At 33.1% G+C, this 27,581-nt stretch overlaps 1 protein-coding gene across 6 annotated transcripts in view; it reads left to right on the top strand.

Annotated features, from left to right (window-relative positions):
* Nucleotides 1-27,581, top strand: part of DCDC2 (doublecortin domain containing 2) — a 200,764-nt gene that overhangs the window by 44,359 nt on the left and 128,824 nt on the right. The window contains exon 1 of one of the 6 annotated variants that reach the window (XM_074272704.1): nucleotides 23,882-23,962. The exons of the other annotated variants lie outside the window; for them this stretch is intronic. Coding sequence (XP_074128805.1) covers nucleotides 23,960-23,962 — 3 coding nt within the window. The 5' untranslated portion in view covers nucleotides 23,882-23,959. Of the gene's footprint in view, nucleotides 1-23,881; nucleotides 23,963-27,581 lie in introns of those variants that run through there. 6 annotated transcript variants of the gene reach the window in all.

The following is a 27,581-nucleotide window of genomic DNA, read 5'->3' as shown; positions in this document are numbered from 1 at the left end:
TGAACTTGGACAAACTTCAAAATATAGTGGAGGCTAATAGGGTCCATGGGATCATGAAAAGTCAGACATGACTGAAATGACTGAAATACCACTATCACCACCACCACCACTAATCTTATCACCATTTTGGTTATCTTTCTTTTCATATGTTCTTATCCTTCAAAGTCCCCTCCAAAATTTATCACCCCAAATGAAATATTCTAAATTATTGTAAACTGACCAAAGCAGTTTACAATAAGATTATCATATCCTTTCTCACTCTATGTTCCAATGCAGTTTTAAACCATGTTATTAGCTCTTTTGACTGTTACATTGAGCTTGAAATTCATAAAAATACCTAGGACTTTTTCATACAACTTGCTTTCCAGTCACATCTTGCTCATTCTATACTTATATAATTGATTATTATCATTCCCAGTCTAGCATTTTACATTATTTCTATTAAATATTGTCTTCTTAACTTTAACCCAACACTTAAGCCTTTTATATCATTCAAGATATTAGATATCTTTCCTATGATTATGTTTGTTGTGAATTTCATGGAAGTGAAATTTGGTAGACATGCCATTTGTGCTTTTATAAAAATCATTAATAAACATGTTAAAGAAAACAGTGGTAATGACAGAGCCCAGAAGCTTTCTATTAATCAATTAATAAGCATTTATTGGCTGCCTATTTTGTTCTAAATACTGTGTTAGACGCTTGGACAAAAGTAAAACAGTACTTTTCCTCAAGTAGCTTACATTCTGATAGGGAAATATGAGCATACATACATACATAAATGTAAAATGAATTCAAAGTTGTTTTGGGAGGGAGAACACTAGAAATTGGAGGATTAGGAAAGACTTCATATCAAATCAGAACAATGTTCTGAAGGAAACTAGGAGGTGGAGATGAGGGCTAAGGGAATCTTAGCTATGGTAGCCCTCTATCACAAAACACAGATAAAAATGGAATCCTGTATTTCTAGTAAGAAAATCAGATTGACTTTATTGTAGACTATATATAAAGGGACAAAACATGTTCTATATATAGAAAGGTAGATTGGGGCCAGTTTGCATAGGGTTTTTAAACCTAATTGGTAGACTGATATTAGTCCATTATAATCAACACTCTGGGGTTACTTAGACAATAAATTCTACTTAGACAATAAGTTCCATACTCACCTAACTATTAAATTATCCAGTCTACATTTCTCCCTACTGTTCATAAGGAAGTCATTTTTTTTCATGATTGGACTTCTCCTTTTCAACATGATTTCATCAAGAGCTGGTCATGCAAGCCTAATGTTACTTCATTTTTGATAGGTTTACTAAAATGGTAGATCAAGAACATTCTAGGCATCTAGTCTATCTAGTTTTTAGCCAACCTTTATTACTCTGGTGGAAAAGGGCAGATGCATTAGATGATCATACAGCTTAATAGATTTGGAGGTGGTTGAAGGAATAGACCCAAAGATTAGTTATTAATATTCATTGTTGTCCTGGAAGAGATCTCCAGTAGAGTACTCAAGGGATCTGTGCTTAACATCATTTTCGATCAATAACTTGTTTATCACATGTGCAACAAAAAAGCTGGGATAGCTAAAACTAGGATCAAATATAAAAGTTTAATGTAGCTCACATATGAGAGCTATTACTATGAGCAATAGATTTTTGGTTTTTTTTTTTCAGTCATTTTTCGGTCATGTTCAACTCTATTTGGGGTTTTGAGGACAAAAATGTTAGAGTGGTTTGCCATTTCCTTCTCCAGTGGATCCAATTGACTTGTCCAGGGTTACACACAGCTAGGAAGTGTCTAAGGCTGAATTTGAATTTAGTTCTTCCTGGCTCCAGGTTCAGTGCTTTATCCACTGAGCCACAAGGTGCCTCTTGTTCACTCATTTCAGTCATATTACAAACTTTGAGCAACAAGTCCAAATTAGCAAGAGGATGCATAAATTTGAAATGAGAAAAATTTCCTATTCTTTATAGCTATTCAAAAGTGGATTGGACTCCTTTGGGGTTAGTGAATTTCCCTTTAATGGATGTTTTCAAGCTAAGCCTGAGTGACCACTTCTGGGAGTGTTGAGGAAGGGATTCTTATTCAGCAATGGGACCAGCAATGGTCCCTTCCAACTCAGAAATTCTGTCATTCTGTTCCCAAACAATTCTAGTTTCCTTAGCTTGTTATTATGGGCTATATTTTCCCAGAACAAACTCTAAGTATGACTTTGAGAAAGTCAATTCTGATCTTAATTTCTTTTGTGTAAATTAAGGGAATTTGTCTAGATATTCCCTAAAGGTCTCTTCCTGCTTGAAAATTCTGTGTTTTTAATATTTCTCTTTATCTAACATGGAGTTTAGGATGTGACACAATATTTTGGTAAGATTTTGACTAACCTCCTATACACAAAGCAAATATCCAGGATACCAGTGCTTTAGCTGTTCTTCATTGTGGTTCTCTTTAAAAAGGGTAAGCTTTCAGATGAATAGATTTAACAGCCAAATTCCTCCTTTGATGTTAGAACAGAATGAACTTTTTTTCTAGTACAACAGCCTACCCAATACTGTCTACATAAAGTATGACCAGTTACTTTGAGTTATTGTTATAATCTCTTTATACTAAGCAAAGGTTGTGTTTCTCCTTTTGATGTCTATGGCAGGGCCTAAAGTCCTTGGAACAGCATCTCTACCCTTTAAATTCTGTACAGCATTGTTTGGTAGTTAGTATCCTGGTAACCTAATTAGCACAACAAGCTATCTAAACACAGTTATTCTTTGGAGTGTTCATAATGAAACTAATACCATGAGGAATCAGCTTGGAATTGACCAGACAGCTTGTGCAAACAAAATTGTCTTCTAGTTTATACTTATTGCTAATTGGGGTCATGTATTTCTAGAGCATATGTAGAGGGATTAAAAAATATTCCCATAGTTGTTGATAAGAAGAATATCTGGAATATTTATTGAGGATTTTTATGTTAGGTTTGTTGATGTTCTTTTCCATGTGAAAGGAAATGTTGTTGATTTTTTTCCATGCGTGATAATAAGAACTTTGTCTTTATTAAATAAAATTACTGCATTTTTAGTGAGTATTTGATATCTTGTATAATTATGCTTAAAGAGAAAATAATAGAGAAATTTGCCACCAAATTTTTGGGGCAAAAATACCAAGAATAGATATTGGTATAGTAGAGAACAATGTTCATGAATAGAAGACTACATTAATGTAGAGAGATCTTGCTGGAAATGTAGACAGTAACTTGGGATCATCACATCAAATTTGATGATGATGATTCTTTTGTCCAGATCCATGATTTCATTACTTCAGGAAACTTCAGAGGAGGAACTTTTTCTCCCAATGAAGACAAGCACTTTTCCTCCAATTTAGAATGTTAGAAAAATGTCTGAGATGCTGAAAAGTAAAGTGACTCAGTGTCCCGTAGTCTGTTTATGTTAGAAGCATCACCTGAATCCAGATCTTCCTGATTCCAAGTTCAGTTCTCTGTCCATTATCTCTCTCTGCCTCTAATTTTGTATTATTATAAAATACAATTGTATTTTGTGTATTCGGTGTGTGTAGTTCAAAGACAAAATGAGGAAGGCTAGTTGGTGTAAAGTCCATGTTAATGAAGAAATAGGCAGACTTCTAGTTTTGGGGGAGAAAGGATTTAGTTTGTCTATTCTCCATTTTAACAATTTGGAGCACTATGAAATTAATTATCAGTTGGATTTTTTTTAAACCTACTCTGCTTGAGTTTTCTGCCGGTTTATTAACTTAGATTTAACAATCTTCTTTTCTAAGGTTATTGTTGTAATTTTGATAATAGTGCATGTAACAGAGTGGGAAGGTGAGAGGAGAGAGATAAAAATGTTAATAAAGTGCAGAAATGGCAATTCTATTATATTTTAGCTAGCCCTGATATTGAATAAAACTTTGCTGCAATAAGTGACATGCAGTAGGGTTTTTTATTTTAAGTTCAAGGCTTTTAAAAAAATTCACAGTATACATGTTCCAAAATAAGGATAGAGGAAGATTTTCTTTCAGTTATATTTTGGATAGCTTATAGCTAGATACCACTAATTGACCTAACCTTTCTTCAGACATCTATATTTATAGAAAATACCTTTTTAGCTCTTGTTCCAAGGTTTGCAAAATTGAATAGTGTTTCTTAGAGGCCTGAAATGAAGATGGTGACAGTGATGTGGTTTTAGGCTCTTTTACTTTTTTGTTACAATGGGGTATGTGGCATTTTTCCTTGAGTGGTAGCAGAAACTCCCTAATTTTCTATCTTCTTGTGACATTTCTGTGACAAAGAAAGTGAATTATTCTTTTACCTGACATTATATTCTCATAGTGATTGATGGTAGTTTTAGAAGCAATTCTAATAAAGCAGCTCTTTGTAACTAGACTGTTAAAACTAGCAATGTTAACCCTGTTGTAGTAAATGAAAAGAAAAGAACTACAATAAATTAGAGGTAATAAACTATACTATACTATGTGGGATGTAAATTCAAAATCTGCTGAACAAATGCTCTTTTTCATATACTTCATGACTGATGCCAGACTTTATTGATATAATGTATGACAGTTGAAAGGTTCTTATTATTTCTATATTGATTGATAGTGAATACTTTTTTCTCTCTTCCCTTAGTTTCTAAAATGTTCATGTTTATGAAATACTAGTAAATATTCTTGTGGAACGATGTGAAAAGAATGTGTTCTTTCTCATTTAGGGTGGCAAATCTTTAGAGATAGTATAGGAAGCTTGATTATATTATATGATGAATAGAACTATGTCTATTGTCAAAAGAAAAAAAATTCTTCCCTTCCTTAGCCCCTTCTCCCATTCATCGTTTTTTACTTTCTTCTTGAACTATTTATCCATTAATCCTATACTAGATGCAGTACAGAATTATGTAACTCTAGTTGTAGCTGGGGAACTACTTCCTATAACACCAGATTTCCTAAAATACTTATTTCCCTCTCCTTGTGAGCTCAAGGACATGTACATTCAGATATCCAAAGTGATGGTTTAATTTCCCCTGAAGTGATCTTTCAGGAATCCAAACATAATTACCTAGAGATCTAATGCCCATAAAGGTGAACACACCTAGTGGGAATTTCATCCCATAATTCTTAGTTGTAGAATACTGAATTATATAATGTAAATCAGGTTACTGATCAAACTTTCAAGAAGAAAGAAAAATAAATTATTTAAGTTCATTTTTGAAGGATAATTAGTATATTCAATTATTTTCTGAGCTTAGATATTTGTGGTGAACACTAGACACATATATAGAATTCAGCCACTTTGTTCTTGACAGGCTCTAATGATTCCAGTGATAATAGGAATTAGTTGAAACAAATGTTTAGAATCGACACAAATGTTTAGAGCTGACAATGGAAATTTATCTAAGAACATAACAAATATGTCAATATCATCATCTATTGTTAACTTCAGTTCCTTTTTTTTGGGATTCTTTCTTTAGCTGTGACATATATAGAATCAACTCAGTCATCTTTATGTGGATTTTTGTAGATTATCTGCTTTAATCTTTAAATGACAGTCTGACTTCTTTAATATACCCATAGTACTTCAAGGTCACCTCATCTTGCTGTTAGGGTACACTCGAAGAACACATTAATTTTAACACTGAAGAGCCAAAAAGAATTAGAATGAAACTAGTCCTTAAAAAAGAACTATAATGCATTTTGAAGGACTATGCAAGTTATTTAACATTAATATTCTTTGGATAATCTATATCATTGTTTTTCTCCATTAATATAGAAAAATTTAAATTCACAGGATCTAGACTGATGAGACTTTAGCAAGCCTCTACCAACCCACTAATTTTATATATATGAAAAAAATTTCTCATGATTAATATAGATAACAAATTACAGAACTCTTCTAAGAATATTGAAGATGAGAGACATGTAAGATGAGAGACATTAGCATCAGAAAGGGGAAGTTTTTATTGTTAGCATTGTTAGCATTAATCCACAAGTGTCTACTGTGTCCTCACCAGTGAGATTTAAAATGCTGTTTGTCTATCAGCCATGACTTTAGGTTTTTCAGTTCCAAATGACTATTTTGGTTGCAAGTTGGCGATTGCTGAACTGTGCATTACCTTACTGGATATTCTTCATGCTTGACTATGCCATATGTTTTTTAATATGACCTTGTCTAAGTAAGTAATGGATAGGTGAATCTGGACTTCATTTTTTTTTTTTTTTACTTTTAGGAATGTGATGAGATGATAATGGTAGTTGTCTTTTCATTTCCTCACATTATTGGAAGGAAAAGCTCCCAGGAAAGTCAAATTTCAACAAGCTGGTTGAAAGACCACCAAATTGGAGTCAGAAAATGAATTTATGGTCATTACTCTGATATAAATGGGATGTTTATTCATTCTTCAATAAAAACAAAGGGGATAAATGAGTTGGTTTCTAACAAGCTTTTAGGTCTTTTCCAGTCCTAAATCTATAATTTTATAATCCTGTACAATTCTAATAATCTATAAACCCAAGAGATTTTTGCTCCATTTCATTCCAATTTGTTTAGACTGCATTTTACATATAAGGGACGAATAAACAACTTTTTCTGTGAACAAGGTAAGTATAAGACACTTAACTTCACTGGGGTCTTAGTTTGCCTAGTTAGTTTAGTCTTATAAAATTAGAAAGTATTATATAATTTTAAATTTTCTTCTTGCTTGAACACGATACTTTGAGATAGATGGGGGGTTGGGGTGGAGACTGACCTTTTATAAAAGCCAGACTTTTAGTCTAAAATTTTCTTCAGTCTTTTTTTTATGAGCCCTTTAAAGCAAAACATCCTTTTGTTTGCTATAATCAACCTCTTTTTACTTTCATACTTACAATCAGGTTTCTTGGATGCCAAGTGAGCTTAACTCTTCACTTTTAAGAATAATTAGTTTAAATAGGAAAACATCAAGTAGGATAATTCCTGGAGTTGGATTGTGGGGGAGGTAGCAGCCTTCTTAGCAGTGGTATCTTGAAGGGTGTAACTAGGTTTTTAAATTTTATTTTTTTTTGCCCCAGGTGAAGTTTGAAGGGCTTGCCAGAGTAATAACTTTTGCTAAGTATACCCCTTCTCCATCTTGATTCACAAATGTCCCTATTGATAGGAGAAACGAATTTCATTCAGAATATCTCAATATAAATATAAAACATGTAATACTGAGTAATATGTGATAGTAACATTAAAAGAAAATTTATACCAATCTGCAATCTGAGATTGCAAGATCTGAAATCATCACAATAGCTTAGAAATATATAGTACTTCAAAATTTGTGTAGAGATTTGCTTACTTGATCCTCAAAACAGGAAGACATTGAAATTCAGGTTAAGGAAGTTGCTCATTGTTATAAAGGTAGAAGTATCAAAGAAAGGATTTTGATACAATTCTCTCTGGATTCTGTCCTAGGGCTTTCCCTATGATGCCATGCTGCATTTTTATTAAATCATAGTGATTATGATGATTCAAGTAAAAATTAACTTTTTAGAATAGCTTACAAAATTATAATATAGTATAAAATTATTATTTTGACATATTGGAAATAGAGACTGATAAAATTTCTCTTTCCTGTGTTATTTCTTATTTAGATAAATACAGTATATTTACTGCAGGTAATACCTGCAAGTAGTGTATGATAGAGGTGCAAGTAGGCGGCTAGTGGATAGAGTTCTGGGTCTCAGGCCAGACATCTTCCTGAGTTCAAATCTTATAGGTCATGTAACTCTGAGAAAGTTACTTAACCCTGCCTCAATTCCTCATCTTAAAAATGAGTGAGAGAAGAAATGGCAAATTACTCCACTATTATTGCCAAAAAATCTCCAAATGGAGTCATGAAGAGTCAGGCATGACTGAAATGAATGAAAAATAGAAAAAAGCATATTACATATGCTTTTATCCTGATCTGTCCTTGGGTGTAAATATAATCTTCAAAATAAAGAAAAACATTTGCCATTTGTAGGAGAAAAGCTTAATTCAGAAATAATGTCCTTGTTGAATTATGAAAAAAATCCCTTCACTGGGTAATTTCTGAGAAACAATAAAAAATTTAAACTCACTTATGAAATACTTTTATAGACCCTTAGAATGACACTTTTATTTTATGGGGTTTTGCTAAGTCATTAGTTCAGACTCTGTATGGCAGTTGCCATTGTAGTTTAAGTTTTCAATTAGAATTTCCCCAAAATGTATTTGGAAGAAGAGTAGAATGTATTCCCTTTAATAGTGGGTATAGTTATTATATAAGATAGTCAAATGCCATTCCTCTAAAAATAAAGATGCAAGGGCCAGCTGAGGATGTTAAGTCAGCAAGGATCTACCTTTTGACTATTCTGAAGCACTTCATTCCATTGTAATTAAAGTTTTCCATGTTGAAATTTCTGGCACTGGGAGTACCAAATCAGTAATAGGGATCACCATGACCAAGGGATTCATTATCTAGTGGCCAGCCTATTGGCAGCAAGCCTCTCCAAACTTTGCTTTGTTGAACAACAAAAACAGTTTGTTGCCTGGACAAAGTCATTCCAGCTTGATCAAAACCATGAGCAATTGCATTTAACTGGGGTAGTCTTTAAGAATCCGGGTAATAGTAGGACTTTCCTGTGTGCATTTTATTAATGCATATAATAATGTTACAATCTGATTTCCAAGAATGTAATTTGTAGAACAACTCCACTTGTAGGTTCAGGATAAAAAAAGAGTTATAAGGAAGCAAGATTAAAAAAATTAGCAGTAACTCTTTGAAGTCTTTTGGGGGTAGGTAGGTGGCACAGTGTGGGGCCTGGAGTTGGGAACTCTTACTGAGTTCAGATCTGATCTCAGACATTTACTAGCCCTGTGACCTTAGGTAAGCTACCTCATTTACTGTTACCTCAGTTTCCTCATCTGTAAAATGAGCTAGAGAAGGAAATAGGAAACCACTCCACTATCTTTGCCAAGAAAACCTCAAATGGGGTAATGAAGAGTTGGACATGACTGAAATAATTGAAAAACCACATCACTTTGAAATTGGAAATTCATGGATGTATTAGGGATATGTTTCATTAACTCTAACACTTCCATTAGACCCCTCTGCACCAGGATAGTTTATTATTTAGAGTAGGAATACAGAAATTGAGTAGCAAGGTTGAGAACCCAAGTTTTCAGACCAAAAATCCAGAGAACTCTTTTTACTGTGCCAAACTATTTTTATGATGCTAATGAACATATACCTAACAAAACATGCAACAGAATATGAAGTAATAGGGAAGGGGCATTAAAAGCAAACAGGAGGGGTTATATATTTTTTCTTTTGTTTTTCTTTACCATCAACTATTTACTAGTAATGTGACACACAAAGCATTCTTAAGCTATTTGTACTGAAACAAGGTTTTAAATGAATGTTTTATAACTTTTCCCTTAATAATATTTATAGTCTCTTTAAAATTTGTGATCTCCTTTACTTAAAATTTAAAATAACTGCCAATATACTGTAAACATGCTTTTGTACTCTGTCATAAATAGATATCTCAGTGCCATTTATGTGCTGGAATTAATAATAAATATTTTTTGAGTTTTTAAAAAATACTTTAGGTTTTCTTTTTTTTTTTTTTTTTTTTTTTTTTTTTTTTGTTCCTTGAACCTTAAACATTCTTTTTCGTCTCCATCATGTGCTTTGATTCCCTGGTTCATGTGTGTGTGGGGTTAGGTTCTTCTGACCCAAGCTATCCCCTTAGGGAATGCACATATTTTCTCAATTTAAGAGGTTCATTGGTTAAAAACAAACAATTGTTTCTCATTGTTCTGACCTGATAAGCTTGGTATGTGACAATGACCCACTTTTGGTTTTGAGTGTTAGTAGGAATCGTATGGAGATATTATACTTTCACTCATTCTTCATTGCTTTATAAAGTGACTTTTTTTGGAAATCAAATATGGCCTGACAGTTTTTTGCAGACTTTTCCTTAATCATATCTTCTGATGAAAAACAAATAGTGGATCAAATCCAGTTTCTTGGAGAAGCTTAATTTTTAATGAAACATAACAATTAAACAGTATATCTAAATCAAGACAGAAGGAAAATTATCATTTTGTGAAGCAAATCATGGATAGAAGTTTTTGATGGTTTCCCAGAATGGGCCTGCCTATGGACTGCTTGACTGAGGACCAGGTTATTCTAAGCTTAGAGAAACTTGTTATCATACTTGACATAGGGTGATGGATATTTAAACCACTTAAAGAATGTCCAATTTTGTTGATGGAGAGTATTTTTTTTGACAAAATCATTGTGTCTACTGTTCCTATCAATTTCAAAAATATTTATGAAATACTTATATGTAAGGCATTGTGTTAAGGTGCTATTGGGGATTTAAAAAAGAAAAAGATGTGACTTCCTGGAAGATTTAAAAGTTTATCATCTTTTAGTAAAGATGATAAGAACTATTTTAGTAAAGATGATAAGAACTATGTGATAATAAAAGAGTTTAACCTTTTTGAAAGAAGTAATAAGACACTACAGAAGATTTTTGAGGAAGGAGGGTGGGTGATATGATTAGACTTATGCTACTAGAAGATTAATCTGATGGCAGCAAATAGTATAAACTGGATTGGGAAAACTGGAGCCTGAAAAATTGTTCAGTCTACTTCAGTGGTCCAAGTAAGTAACAAAAACTTGACTGAGGTATTGGCAGTGGGAATGGAAAAAGGTGAATTGTAGAGTTTGCAAAAGTAGAAAGGATAGGATTAGTGACAAATTGAATGCTAGTGATGATGAAGAGGAATCTGAGGTTTCAAACCTGGGTGACAGGAATTATGGTGGTACAAGAGCAGATGTGGGGGAAGTTACTAGTAACAATTGGCTTTTTTTTGGAGAAGAATTTAGTTTTAGATATGTTGAATATGTAGCGTTAAAATGTTTGACAGTATATATAGTGCATATATGTGTGCTCAATCATTTTCAGTCATTCTGACTCTTCATTGGAAAACACCATTTGGGGTTTTCTTGGCAAAGATATTGGAGTGGATTGCCATTTTCTTTTCCAAGAATGTGTAGAGGATGGTAGAAATACAGAAAGAGCAATGGACCCTCCAAAATTAAAAAATATATATATTCATAATTTTCCTAAGGGGTCATCTTTTTCTTTACTTATACACTGACTTCCTACCTATTCATCTCTCTGTCTCTGTCTATCTCTTTGTCTCTCTGTTTCTGTCTCTTTTTTCTAACTCTATCTCTCTATCTCTGTCTGTCTTTTGTTTCACTTGGTTGCTGGGGATAGGGCAGCCCTGCTGATGGCTTACATAGGTATGAAAAAATGCAGATTGTAATCTCTTCCCTAAGAATGTAGAAGATAAAACAAATGATGGAATATTTAAATAGAAATATTCAGGGTAAATACCATTCCATATTTCATCAGAGATGAAGATAGAAATTTGGGAATATTTATGCATAAAATGGGATATTGAACATAAATTTTTTAAACAGTTCTCAAGGAGAACTTTCATTTTTATTTTCCACTAGACCACCTTTTATAGAAAGAACAATATTATTTAATTCATTTCCCTACCCAACATTGTTGAAAGGTAGTATATGGTAATTCAATGAAAATTAACTATTTATTAAGTATTTCTTTAAGAGAGAGCATGCTGCAAAGGATAGAGAGCTGGTTTTGAGGCAGGAAGGCCTGGTTTGAAATGATGTCTTTGATACTTGCTGGTTCTGAGACCCTATACAAAGCAGTTAACTTCTCAATGCTTAAAGCAACTCCTTAAGACTAGAAGTTACAGAGAAGGTGCTTACCTGCACTGGCAGAAGAATTTTACTCTTTTGGGAAAAGTTGTCCCAATTAAATCAGAAATCTAATCCTGATATCCTATCTTTTCTTGTGTGTTTAGCAGAGTCTAGAAGGTCTGCTTGGCAGAGGAGCCATGGCCTAGTGGCCTGAATCACTCCTTGCTCTTACACAGGCATTTTAATTTAGGTTTATTCATTGGGAAAACCTAATGACTCTTTAGTAGACAAGTTTCTGTTCTCTTATTCATTGACTCATCAACCTTCTACCTTAGCAATTCCAGGAAAGATTGCTCATTAAACTAATTATAGCTCAGTAGTCTAAAATTGCCCCTACTATCCAAAAAAAAAAAAGAGGGGCAATTTAAAAAGAGATACCTAATGCATTATATGAACATGTTAGCAGAATAATTTAAATAGATTTCAATAACTTAATTTATCACTACTGACGTAGCTGGCTGGGAGAAGCTGATTGTTGAGCCTCATTAGTGCAGTTTTTGTTAGACATTTCACATCTCACCTCTTTACTGAGTTTTGCCTGATCAAACAGCCAAGTCTGACCTTCTTTCTGGTGGCCTTTTTCTCCAGTACTGACTCTGTCTTCACTTGATGTCAGATTACTCTTATGCCTTTTTTATATTGCTTTTTATTTTCATTGATTTTCTTAAGTAGTTCCTAATAAAATTTTTATTTTTTTAAAATAAGCTTTCATTTATAGCTTCTGTTTTTTTACATCACCATAGGTATCCAAGTATTTTTTTCTTCTCTTCCCAGAGAACCATCCCGTAGAGAGGGTATCAATACATTGAAAAAGGCTGAAAATATGTACAATTTACAAAACCTATGGATCTCCTTTCCCCATGAGAGTGCAGGTTGAGGTATCCTCTCATCTTTTCTTAAAGTCCTGTTTTATCTTTTTGATTTTGATTTTTTGATGTGTAGGTTTTTTTTTTTCATTTTCATTGTTGTTACTGTATATGTTGTTTTCTTGATTCTGCTTGCTTCACTTTGCATCATTTTATATAAATTTTTGCACTCTTCTCTACATTTATCACATATATAATTTCTTACATCACAGTAATATTCCATTTCATTCACTTACCACAATTTGTTTAGCCATTCTCAATTGATGAGTATCTACTTTGATTCCAATTCGTAGCTGCCACAAAAAATGTTGCTCTAAATATTTTGGCATATCCACACATGTTTTTCTTACCAATGGCTTCCTGAAGGTCTAAGTCCAGTAATGGAATACTTGATTCAAAGGGTATCCATTTTATGGATAAGAAAATTAAGGCAAAAAGGTTAAGTGACTTGCCCAGGGTCAGGTCTCTGGTCTGGCACTCCTTCCACTGTTCCACCAAGCTCCACTTGACTATTTCATTACCAACAATATTTTAATGTACATATCATTCCAATATCCCTCCAAAATTGTTGCCGTATTTTGTCATTTTTGCTAATTTTCAGGGTGCTCTTTAGTGTTCTTGTTGCTATTATAGACACAACAAATCTAGTAGATGATATTGTCATTATTTGTAGACCCATAGACCTTTCAAGTTCATAAATTGACTTCCTAAAGAAAGAAAATACAAAAGAATTCCTGCAACCAGGGACCCCATATAAGCTTTATGAGGATATGGACCATTTTCCTTTTATTTGTATCCTAGAATTATGATAGAGTTCCTGGAAAAGAGTAAGCATTTAATAAGTGTTTGTTGACTGACTTGTTTACTGTTATTTTATTTCTCAAGTTTTTCTTGACAAACAAATCCCTCAGGGGTTTACCTCTTCATTGTTCCTTTTATCCCCCCTTTTCAAATTTAATTCTGGCATTACAGGTTCTACTGTAGATACTTATGAAGTCTTTTCCCATTGGGTTCATCAAGTTCAGTCCCATTCCACCATATAAACTCATTGGGAAACCAGATCCTCTAGAAAGCTTTAGTTTTGGTGGCCTGAATTTGAGAGGCAGCTATGTAGTATAATCGATATTGTTCAAAGTCTGAAATCAGGAAGAACCAAGTTCATATCCAGCCTCAGACATTTACTAGATGTGTGACCCTGGTCAAATCACTTATTCTGTGTTTGATTTCATTTCCTCTACTTGTAAAATTAGTTGATAGTTATATAAATGTTTATTCCCTTTTTCTCCCTCACTTTTCCCAAATAAGTTTAGGTCCTGATTAATGCAAATAATGAATCATCTGAAGTTGTTGAATGTATTTGAATTTTGAATTTATCTGTGAAGTTATAATTTAACATGCATCGGACTACCTGCTAGCAAGGGGAGGGTGTGGGGGGGAAGGAGGGAAAAATTTGGAACAAAAGGTTTTACAAGGGTCAGTGTTGGAAAAATTACCCATGCATATGCTTTGTAAAGAAAAAAACCAGAATGAGGTTCTGAATATACTAATTTACAGGCAGAAGATTCATAAAAATTTGTATATGTAACCTCTGTTCCATAACTGTAAGTCTGAGTCAAAATGGACAGGGTAATCCCATTCAATCTTGTGAACTCTCTTGAAAATAACCTTTTTTTCATTCACTGTATTAACCTAGGTTAATCTTGGGAACTTCAAAATTTGGCTTGTTTGTAGGTCTCTACAAAAACAAGTAAAAGGATTTTCAATTTTCATGTAAGCATTAAGTCTAACAAGAAACCAGATAAAAATTAGCTTTAATTAACCCTATAAAAAGGCAAAACACAAAGTATTTAAAACTCCAGGTCTCTTTCCTATTCATGGTCATTCATCCACTTTACCTTATTGATTTTATATTTATAATACTCCTTTTGGGAATCAGGTTTCCTTAAGTAGGAAAAGAACTCTAGGTTGTTAGAGAGTCAAACAACTACTCAGTGCTACCCTGAAATTGAAACCCTGTAATTGAGCTAAGATTTTGGGGAAACTCTTCTTAAGTTTATGAAAGAATACTCCTGTAATTAATAATAATAAATCACGCCACATTTCCCAGTGTTTTCATTATAAAAGTACAACTAATGTATGGAAAAAAGAAAAGAAACCATGTAATCTTCCCACTAAAATTATGTGAAAGAGAATTGTGCCACATAATTGATCCTTTAAATCTAGCTTGTAGCTCTTGTCTATGGTGAATATTTCCTATTAAAATATTGGGGTTTTAGCTATCCTCTTTTTTTTTTTTTTTTTTTTTGAGTTTGGACAGACTTTATTTATTTATTTATTTATTTTTTTTATTCATTTTTCCAAATTATCCCCTCCCTCCCTCAACTCCCTCCCCCCGATGACAGGTAATCCCATACATTTTACATGTGTTACAATATAACCTAGATACAATATATGTGTGTAAATACCATTTTCTTATTGCACATTAATTATTAGCTTCCGCAGGTATAAGTAACCTGGGTAGATAGACAGTAGTGCTAACAATTTACATTCACTTCCCCGTGTTCCTTCTCTGGGTGTAGTTATTTCTGTCCATCATTGATCAACTGGAAGTGAGTTGGATCTTCTTTATGTTGAAGGTTTCCACTTCCATCAGAATACATCCTCATACAGCATTGTTGTTGAAGTGTACAGTGATCTTCTGGTTCTGCTCATTTCACTCAGCAACAGTTGATTTAAGTCTCTCCAAGCCTCTCTGTATTCCTCCTGCTGGTCATTTCTTACAGAGCAATAATATTCCATAACCTTCATATACCACAATTTACCCAACCATTCTCCAATTGATGGACATCCATTCAACTTCCAGTTTCTAGCTACAACAAAAAGAGCTGCCACAAACATTTTGGCACATACAGGTCCCTTTCCCTTCTTTAGTATTTCTTTGGGATATAGGCCCAGTAGTAGCACTGCTGGGTCAAAGGGTATGCACAGTTTGACAACTTTTTGGGGATAGTTCCAAATTGCTCTCCAGAATGGCTGGATTCTTTCACAACTCCACCAACAATGTATCAGTGTCCCAGTTTTCTCACATCCCCTCCAACATTCATCATTATTTGTTCCTGTCATCTTAGCCAATCTGACAGGTGTGTAGTGGTATCTCAGAGTTGTCTTAATTTGCATTTCTCTGATCAGTAGAGATTTGGAACACTCTTTCATATGAGTGGAAATAGTTTCAATTTCATCATCTGAGAATTGTCTGTTCATATCCCTTGACCATTTATCAATTGGAGAATGATTTGGTTTCCTATAAATCAGGGTCAGTTCTTTATATATTTGTCAGAACCTTTACTTTTAAAAATATTTTCCCAATTTGTTACTTCCCTTCTAATCTTGTTTGCATTAGTTTTGTTTGTACAGAAATTTTTTAGTTTGATGTAATCAAAATCTTCTATTTTGTGATCAATAAGGATCTCTAGTTCTCCTCTGGTCATAAAACCCTTCCTCCTCCACAGGTCTGAGAGGTAGACTATTCTCTGTTCCTCTAATCTATTTATGATCTCATTCTTTATGTCTAAATCATGGACCCATTTTGATCTTATCTTGGTATATGGTGTTAAGTGTGGATCCATATCTAATTTCTGCCATACTAATTTCCAGTTTTCCCAACAGTTTCTTCCGAATAACGAATTTTTGTCCCTAATGTTGGTATCTTTGGGTTTGTCAAAGATTAGATTGCTATAGATGTACCCTTTTTTGTCCTTTGTATCTAATCTGTTCCACTGATCTACCGTTCTATTTCTTAGCCAATACCAAATGGTTTTGGTGACTGCTGCTATATAATATATTTAGCTATCCTCTTTAAAAGAATTAATTTTTAATGATCTCTCTTAAATACCAGAATATTTTCTTTGAAATAAGATGCCAAATCCCACCAATGTGGAATATTTGAGCTGGATAAATTGTAAACAATTGCTTTTTAGGATTGGCTTCTATTATAATAAATGTGCCTGTAAAAAATTAGTTTTGGATAATGATGTTATTTTATGACTCCTTTTCCTTCATTAGAGTAGCCCCAGTGTGTAGGGCTTGGAGTCAGGAAGACTCTTCTTCCTCAGTTCAAATCTATTCTAAGACACTTCTTAGCTGTGTGATCCTGAGCAAATTGCTTACTTTACTCTGTTTGCCTCAGGTTCTTTACATGTCTGGCTCTGTGGTTCGATTTTAGATCTTCATGAATTTAAAAATCAGTGTCATTAATTAACAACCAAATAGAGAACATTTTTAGAGATTTTTGGAAATAAGAATTATTTTCATTTGTCTGGAGTAATGTAAATATGGCCTTGCCTGAGACAAGTAACTTGGAAAAAAATCTTTAGAGCAAGTTTCTGTGAATAAGGTCTCATATTCAAGATATCTATGGAATTTATATGAATGAGAATCTTTCTAATTTACAAATGTCCAAATAATTAGAGTAGTTTTCAAGGGAAGAAATCCAAGGTATCAACAACTATGTGAAGATATGATCCAAATCACTCATAATTAAGGAAATAAAAATTAAGGAAACATTGAAGTTCTGCCTTTTTTATAGTTATCATATTGGAAAAGATGACCAAAAATGAAAAATTGTAATTGTTGGAGGGACTTCACAAAGACAGACACACCAATGCTCTGTAGAGAAGAGCTGTGGTAGAGCTGTGAATTTATCCAGCCACTTTGGAAAGCAATTTGGAACTATGTCCAAAAAAGTCTATTAACTTCTTTTTTGACCTAGCTATGCCATCTATTAAACCTATCTCTTCAAAGAGATCAAAGAATGAGGAAAAGTACCCATGTCTACAAAAATATTATAGCAGATTGTTTTTTGAAGTAGCAAAGAATTGGAAATTGGTTTGGTGATGTTTATTTATTGAAGATAAATAATAATATGTGAAAAGTTATTGTGCAAAAGAAATTATGAAATGGAAAGTTTCAGAGAAATTTGAGAAGAACAATGTGAACTGAAGTAAAGTGAGATAAACAGAACCAGGGAAACAATTATATAGTAATATTACAAAGGAAAATGACTTTGAAAAACCAAATTCTAAACACTGTAAACTCTAACTATGATTCCAGAGGAAAGATAATGAAAAATTCTTCCTACCTCTTGACAAAAAGGAGACACATTCAAGATTCAGGAAAAGATGCATTTTTTGGACATGACAAATTTGGAAATTTGTTTTTCTTGATTATACATGGTTTTTATAAGTATTTTAATTTTCTTTTCTTTTTTATCCAATTGAGGAGAGATAGAGAAGGTCAAGATAGCATAGAGATAGAATAGAAAAATAGAAAATAAAGAAAATCATTGGGGCACCTTTCTAAAATGCAAAGAAAATAACAGAAGGAAGATATTTAGGTTATCAAGACAACTTTGAAAATTACATTTTAAACTTAATGGCCTTAAAGAGCAAATTAAGTTATAAATAGAAAATCACCATTTGGTTTACACTTTTCCTCCCATTTTAATATGGATATGAAGATATTTATTTCTTTTTATCTATTATCTTTTATTATTATTTAAGTTCAGAATAAAAATAAGTTTAAAAGATATAGCCTTACCAGGAGACTGGTATAGGAATAGGGGAAAAATGTCAAAGGAAATAGAGGAATTCTCTACTCTTTCATTAATGTAATTCCCAAAGTTCTAAGCTTCTTCCCTGAACCCTTCCTTAGTCCTATCAATAAGTGGATTTCCTCTCTGAAATCAATCCATTCTAAATGTTTATGTGGTTTCTTCAGACTGGTTGACTGAAGTATGCACATTCCTAAGATAAGAATCCTACATTTTTCCAGTGATTAAAAGATGGATACATTAAAATTTTGACCTATTCCTGCTTATGATTTAAAAAAAATTATAAAAGGCTGAAATTTCTTTATTCTGGGAAACAAGCCAACAGTCTTGCAAAATATAGGCTACTAAAAACAAATAAAAACTCACCCATAAATATTAGAATATAAATATTTCTATGAGAGCCCACACCCATAACAAATCTGGAATTTTAATACCTAACATATTTCTTTGAATGTGAGAAATGTCAATTGGTCATTCTTATTTGGTAGAACACTAAATGCTTTCTACTGAAAACTTCTATCCAGATTTTGATGCATTTCCTATTTTTTGTTCAATCTTAATATTGGAATAGCTTTTGTCAACATTGTTCCCTTTTTCTATTCCTCTTTCTTCCCTTAGATATTTTAAATGACAATTCTTTCTTCCTCCCTTCCTCTCTCCTTCCCTCCTTCCCTCCCTTCCTCCTTCCCTCTATCTCTTCCTCCCTCTCTTTTTCCTTTCTTCCCTCCCTCTCTTTCTTTCCCTCCCTCCCTCCCTCTTTCCCTCTCTCCTTCCTTCTTTCCCTTCCTTCCTCCTCTTCCTTCTTTCTTTTCTTCCTCCCTCTCTTTCTTCCTTTCTTTCTTCCTTGCTTCATATCTTTACCTTCAAGTGTTTTGCCCAAAGGAATATACATTTTGATCCCTGAAACCCCACAAGATATCTTGTGATTTATGAGCTAGATTTCTTAAGCACCATCCTTGAAACCCACATCACTCTGATCCTCATTAATTGGTCCCAGACCAAGCCTTACTTATTCATTGTTTGGGCCCTGATAGCTCAAAGTGAGTGTAAATAGAAATTATTTCTGATTTTTAAAAACTTGATAAAAGAGACAATCTTTTGTCTCATTCTTAACTAGCCTTAATCACCAATTGATTCTCTTCATTGAAGAGAACCTGGGAAAGGTCTTAACTTAAAAAGGCCAAGGTCTCCTACTACATCTGGGGCCATCTCCAATGGTCCTCATCTATGTCTTGCCTTGACAGATGGCTTCAGAGGAGAGAGTGAGGCTGATGATTTTGCATAGTCCTCCTTCACTTAAATCTAATTCACTTGCAAGTCAAGGTATCACCTTCTTGATGTCACTACTTCAAAAATGAAAATCAAAAAACAATAAACAACAATCTATCACACTACTGAACAATAACTAATAATAATCAAATGTCTTTTGTATGCAAAGATGCTAATTGCTTGGTCTCTAAAAGATGAAAAACAAAATAATCCTTCTCAAACAGATTTTATATAGTAGAAATAGAGGAATAAATATATAGGTCAAAGTCCCTCTGGAGTTGTAAGATAATATGATCACTGTTTCTCAAGGTTGTTATATTTTTCATTTCACCAATAAATCTTCCTCCTTGGTCAAAATCAAGCCCAGAGCAGTAGCTGTCCTTCACTGAAGGTCTACCTTCTGAAAGATATATTTTTTTTTCAGCAAGGAAATTCAAGAATGTATCAACTGCTGAATTTGTAGCAGTGATCATCATTGAGATGATTGTCTGAATAGTGGAAATGCTCTTTACCACTTTTCTTGTCAACTTTTCATTAAAATTCAACTTCCATTTTCTTCACCCAGTCTGGTGTCCTATACTATAGGACCTAGAGTATCCTTCCACTGCATTTTTTCCTGTGTTATTTCTCTTGATTCTGTTATTCATATGATCTCTACTGTTTCCTCCCCACTCCTTCCCCAAAGATTGGTGAATTTTCTTCCATCTGATCTGTTTGAATGAGATATCTGATCTCATATTTCATGAATTTTATATCACAAATCTTAGTGATTTTTGTAAAGTCATTTTTAATTCCTTAGTTTAAGATCTTTAGCTCACTTTAGTTTTATTTTCTGTATTCCTGCACAAAGGTGAATAGATAACTATTTGAACTTGAGATTCTGTAATTTTTAACCTTCTTCCCTATCAGTTTCTATTCATATTGCTTTTCTTCACCTCCATCCTCCCAATATGTTTCTTAACTATATCTATCTGAACACTTTGCTTCCTGCTCTTATTTTTATTTTATCCTTTATGGCATTCTCTCTCTCTTTCTCTGAAAATATCTTTTATGGCTATATATATATATATATATATATATATATATATATATATATACATATATATATACACACACACACATATATATAAGAAATTAGGATGATGAACAAAGTATAGTATATATACTTATATGCATATATGCATATGTATATATACATCTGTATACAAAGTATAGTATATATACATATATTCATATATGTATATATACTATACTTAATTCATCATTCTAATTTCTTTAAGATCCAGAAAGTAAATGCTATTCCCTAACATGGTTTTTTTATCAAGCATTTTAACTTCTAATATCCTTTTTTCTTGTCTAAGGACCATACTTTCAAACTGTAACAGAGATGAAACCACCATCAGTGCCCATACATCTTTCAACTCTAAGTCTTTTTCTGCCCAGGCCTTTATAATCCCTAAAGACTTTTTCCAGGTTCCTTATGGCATTATAATTAGCTCCCACTTGAATTTTAAAAAGTAGGTAGCATTCTCAGGTTTGAAAATCCTAGGAGGCTCTCTGTCATATATGAATACATTCTCTGGGGTAGAATTCAAAGTCTCTCAGTTTTTGTCAAGTTGACATATGACTGCTTCCCTGCCTTTTTATCTACAAAAGTTACAGACTACTAGAATTTTTTCCTGGGGTCAGAGAATTTTTTAAAATTTCTTTTCAATTTAAGTATTTTCTTATACCTTGCCAGGAAACATTTTATACCCCCTGATAAGTTGGATTATAGAAATGCATTCTTTGGCTGCTTTTTGATTTCTCATTTAGTAGTAACATATTTTATATTTACTTATCTATGCATTTGTTCCCCATGTCCTCCCCTAGTAGAATATAGATTTCTTGAGGGCTGAGATTATTTCATTTTTGTTTCTGTTTTAAATTGATAGCACCCTGTTTAGCACATGGTAGTTAAAGAATTTCTTGTTGATTTCAGTGCACACAATTTTTGATTGCCTAATATTAAAAGCCCAGAAATGGGACTGTCTTTCCAGGGTTTTAAAATAGTTCCCTAGTCTATTGCAGTTGAAATCATTTATTTGTGGCTTCCTCCTAGATACTCTCACATTAACTTCTGGTTGTTTTACTTACTTCTAAAACCTGTTGAAGATTCTAGAGCTGATTTTAAAAAAGATCATTATTTTTATTATTCTGTCATTGAAAGTTCTTTTCTTCTACATTTTCCCCCTCCTCCCCTTAATCCCCTAGTCTCCCAGGTAGGAATAATCAGTAATTAGTAGACCCTAGGCTAGAATCCTAATTGTCCCATTGCTAGCACTAGCTTCAGTCTTGGTCAATACCTTTGAGAAGCCCAGTTAGAAAAATTCCATCATTTGCTGGTTTCGACTGAGAGGGAAACAGGCATGTAAACAAAACTGTTAAATCAGTTAGAAGAGCACTATTTTTGTGACCTTGAAAGTTGTTCCTTGCTATTGAGAATATATAAAATATATTGGCATAGATATGTAAATATTGTTGAATCTTGATTTAAACTATGTAGGATAATTTTTTATAATGGTACTTTTGTGTCTTCTTGAACCAAAAAGCACTATCAAGTGATTTTGTTGTAAAGCTAAACATTGAAATGTCACTAAATCACTGCTTTCTTCACAATGTCCATTCAGGACAATACAAGCTAGTGACATCATTAGTCATTCACTTTCATGAACAGTAAAATACATCAGTCAAGCTTTAAGCCTCCATCTTGCAGGACCTACTAATCACTGAAGTTAAACTATATTGATACAAATGTAATTAATTATTTTTTCATACAAAATTTATATTTGTAGCTATGGTATGCAGTAAGTCATTTAAATTGATTGCTTTATAGATTATATATTGAACATATATATAATTGACTTAGCTGATAAAAATGTTATTTTGTTTTGCTAACAGTCACCAGAGGAAAATGTGAGTACCTGTGTTGAATCTTATTTGACATGTGTTATATGTCATTCCAAATGATGTATAATGTTTAATTTCCTGGTATTTAAAAATAAAATAAACTCATAAAAACAAGCACTGTATAGTTGTATTAGTAATAGAATAATTATTTCTCATGGGTATCCAGGCATATTTTTCATGAATTTATAATTTATACATATAATTTCATTAATTTATGAAAACATTTTTGTTCAAGGCCCAATTACTTTTAAATTATTCATTTAAACTAATATAAGATCTGTGTCCTTAAACTAGATATAGTTTAAAATAGAATATTTCATTTAGGACACTTCTTCCTTTTATTTCAAATGATTAATTTTTGAAATTTTCATCATGACTTTGTGAAGGTCTGAAGGAGATTTGTATTATTATTATTTGATCTAAAAACCGAATCAAATGGGTGATATATCATGTGAATGGTGAATATAAAAACTAGTGTCCACTTTATTATTTATAAACTATGAAACTTATCTTGATTTTGTAATTATCTTAAAATTATGATTTTACCATGCCTCAGAGACTAAACTTAAGTTGAATTTGGTGAGGACCTGTGAGCAGATCTAACCTTTTGAACAGGTAGCAGAAGATTGGTGATGTGATTTTAGGTTTTAGATTGACAACTTTGTTAAAATTAATCAATTTCCTGACATTTTACCATTTTGACTTCATTTCTTTAGATCTTCAGAAACAAGTCCATTTTTATAGTGCTGATATTTTTGGGAGTTGCTAACCTGGTCAGTAGATAGCTTACAGATAGTAGAGAAAAAGCAAAACTAGGACAGAAGATAAATGTCTAGGATTAAGTGAATACAATGGTGGTGACTCTGGGAGGAAAAAAATGGAGTTTATTAGGGGAAAGGAGAGGGAATCTAGGTTGTATAGTGGTTAGGGTTTGGAATCAGGAAGACTCATCTACTAATCTGAGTTCAAATTCTGCTCTATGTGTGTAGTTTAGTAGCTGTGTGACTGGGCAAATCCATTAACTTTTTGCCTTAGTTTTCTCATCTGTAAAATAAGTCAGAAAAGGAAATGAAAAACCATTTCAGCATCTTTTGCAATACCACCCCAGACACTACTGAAAAACAAGAAGTTGAAGTAAGATAGTGTTAAAAATCAACTTCATTAGCTTAATAACTTTATCTCCAAGATCAGTCATGTCTGATAAGGAGTTTGCAAGGCTATTTGGAGGCCAGAGATTTGTAGTGTCACAAAGTATTAGGATGCACATCTTATTATTAGTACTATATTTCAGAAAGGATATAAAACTAGAATTTTGCTTGTCTGCTTTCAGCTACTTCAGTTGTCTAAAGCCAGATACTGAGAATGAGTCAATAGCTTCAATTTCTGGTCACATGAATTGATTGGCGGCATACTTCCACAGATTGTATCCTTTTAACCTTCACTTTCATCGTAGATATTATTTTTCAAAAGAGATAATGGTGAGAAAGTGAGAGATCACAAAAAAATCTGTTTCTCTGTGGGAAAATTTAATTAAAACTGTGTCCTGAAGAAGTGAGCTCCTGAATACCATGGTCTTTAACTCAAGTAGAGGCTAGATAATCCTTTATTGCAGATTACTTCACAAAAACCAGGTTGGGGTATAATGGAAAGAATATTGAATTTGAAATTGGAAGACCTGGGTTTGAGTTTTACCTCTATCATTTACTAAATGTCTGAATTTGGAAAATTTCATTTAACTTGCTGGAACCTCAGATTCCTTATATATAACATGGGGGTCATTATCATCATAATAGTTAATATTAACAATAGTTATGCAAAGCATTTTACAACTATCCTATTTTATCCCCCAATAAGAGGTCGGTGTTCCTATTCCCATTCTACAGATGAGGAAAGTGAGATTGAATGAGGTTAAGTGTCTTGCCTTAGAGTGACATTGCTATAAGCATATATTTGCACACGTCAGGCCATATTTGAACTGAGGTCTTTCTTACTACATATCCAGTGCCCTCTCCACTCACTTATTACTGCCTTCTGCTTTATCACTTGCCTCACAAGAAAATATTAACTACATACTATGATTTAGTTTAAGTCTTTGCTAACTCTCAGGTTCTTTTCTTACAATGGCAGGTTCTTGGATATAGCAGGATTCTTTGCTACTCTATCTTTCAATTCTTTCAGTCATTACTGGCTTCATGATTCCATTTGGGTTTTTCTTGGCATAGATACTAGAGTTATCTGCCTTTCCTTTTCCAGCTCATTTTCTAGATGAGGAAACTGAGGTAAACAGGGTTAAGTGACTTGCCTAGGATCACACAACTAGTAAATGTCTGAGGTCAGATTTGAACTGGATTTGAATTTGTCTTCCTCCCTCCAGGTCTTACATTATATCCACTGTACCACTTAATTGCCCCAGTAGATGTTTTATAAATGCTTCCTCCTCCTTCCCTTCCCTTCTTCCCCTTCCTACTATTCCTCCCCTTTCATCAATACTGTGTGAGAAAGACTTACTTCAGCTGCACACTTTCAATCCAAATTAAATTTCATGAACATTTATTGCATGTCTATCATGCGCAAAGCACTGAAGTTACAAGGACAAAAATGAAATAATTCATTCCCTTGTTGAGCCTACCATATGAATACATCATTTGCACAATTACAAAAAATAAATACACAAGTAAAATCCAGATTGAGGTGTTTGGGAGAAGGGCAGGGAAAAGAGGGGAGGAAAGACCTTTTGAAGAAGATGGCCTTGGAGCTGTGATTTGAAGGAAGCTCAGGATTTTCTCTGAAGTGAGGAGGGAATGCATTCCAGATATGATGCTCATAACAGGAGGTGGAATGTTAGGTATGGGGAATAGGGGTCAGACTTATTTTACTGTAGGAGAATCTGGTGGGAAGGGAACAGATAGGAAGTCAAGACCAAAAAGAAAGATGAAAGAAGTAGGAAATATTTTGTGGAAAGAAGATTTTCTTGAATTGCTTAGGTCAGTTGCATTGCATATTTGTATTAGAATTTATTCTTGCCTGCTTAACAATTTACTTTCAATTCGGGTTATTTAATATTATGTGGCTTTTTCCCTAGAAAATGTTGGGTTCTATTCTTAGTATGATACAGTTGATGTAATCTAGGATTTGGAATTAGAAGTCTAATTTTGACCCCTCTGTTTATTACATATATGACTGTTGGCAAGTCCTCATCCAAATTTGAGCTTTAATGTCCTTAACTATTAAGCCAGTGATTTGGATTAGATGATCTATAAGGTATTAGTTTTAAACCTATGCACTTATAAAATAGGTAATTAGAAAATTAAATTTTTTTAGGAAAAAATTCAATAGATAATATTAAGAATAAGTAAATTGAAATGTAAAGTTAAAACTTCCCAATAAAACCCAACACTAACCACTTCATACTAAAACTCAGTGGCAGTCTTCTAATTTTACTTGAATTTGCTAAGAATTCACTTGGGTTAATATGTAATTTTTTAACTGTACACGGGTCATCCTCTTCTGGACAACATAGCATTGGAATACCCCCTGCAGACAGATTTGTGAATGCATTAACTAGGGTTCAAATGGCTTTAGTTTTTCTAGAAGATAAAAGTGCTCTTTGGAAATACTTATCTGTTATTTAAAATGAATGTGTTTAATATTACACATTCAGATTTTTTTAAGTAAACCTAATTAGAAATTAGTGCAATAAATAGCATTGTAGTTAAGGAAAGTTGAATTGAGTCTCTGGTAATTTCAGATTTGAGTATAAGGGAAATTGCCATGGTAGACCTTAACGTGCTTGCTTGTAATGCTGGCAATTCTAAAAGACTTTCTAAAAATAAAAAAAATGAGTTTTGATAAATTTTGAGCTGTTTTTAAAAAATTTATAATTACATTGATGTATAATGTAGTAACTTGTCCTAGGTTAGATATTTGCTTACTTGGATAAGTTTTTTTACACAATCTAAAGAGAAAAGTAGGTAAAATTTTCAATACTGAAAAGAAATTTTTTCCCCTTGCTAAGCGGCTAACAGCCAATTTTCCCTCATGATTTGCTCATTTAAGCACTGAACAGGGTTGTTTTCCTGCTGGAGTAGAGAAGGCTGCCAGAAATATTAATGGCTCTTTGTTTAGAGCGTATAAAAGGCAAACTTGCAACCTGACTGTGATATCTATTATTGACAGAAATACAAACTTTGGTGTAACAGATGATAACACACAATCTGACAAGTATGAATCCTTTCCTCTGGGACAAAGGTCTGGGTTATGTAGAACAACACAGAAGCCCATGGAGAACCTTGGATAGAAATGAGTGGTTTCATCAGCCCATAGAAACAACTAATTAATTGGACCCTCCAGGGAGTGGTCTAAACAGCTTTTTCTTCATAATTAGAAATGTCTTTTACTAGGTCTTCAACTTAATTCAAGTGGAAAAATTTGTATAATGCAGCCATATTCATGAATGTGTTTTAGTCTAATGCAGCAACATTCATGAATGTATTTTGATTAAGCCACTTCAGGTGTTTAAGTCCATTATACTTCCATAATTTGAGATCATACTATCATTATGTCTATGAATTTTTTTGTGAGGTCATTATAATTTTAGGGGTTTATTTAAAATTAGGAATTTTGGGGTCCACAGAATTTAAAAGTCCATTCTGATAAAACAGAAAATATATGATGTTGAAATAACCCTAGAAAATAAAAGTTAACAGGCAAGGGGAGAGGAAGTCTAACATTAAAAAAAGGACATCAAGTTTGACTCACATATATTACATATAATTAACAAGGAAAGGCTTACATAGTGACATACTGTTTTTATTGTCTCTAGGTCATTTCTTTGTTGAGAGGTCAGTGTGCTTTTTGAGGCAGTATGGCATATTGGAAAGAGCTTTGGACTTAGAGTCAGCAAGACCTAGGTTAAAATCTGCCCATAAATACTTATTAGCTTTGTGATTCTTAGGCAAGTCAATTAACCTCCCTAGGTCCCAGATTCCTCACCTGTAAAATGAGGGGGCCAAACTTGGTGACCTCTAAGATTCCTTCCAGCTCTAAATATATGATCTTATGAACAATACATTAACTAACTTGGGTTACATACAAATT

Source organism: Sminthopsis crassicaudata, chromosome 1 (genome assembly GCF_048593235.1).
Source record: "Sminthopsis crassicaudata isolate SCR6 chromosome 1, ASM4859323v1, whole genome shotgun sequence".
NCBI lineage: Eukaryota > Metazoa > Chordata > Mammalia > Dasyuromorphia > Dasyuridae > Sminthopsis > Sminthopsis crassicaudata.
Note: the sequence above shows the minus strand (reverse complement) of the source record. Positions and strands in the feature narration are given on the sequence as shown.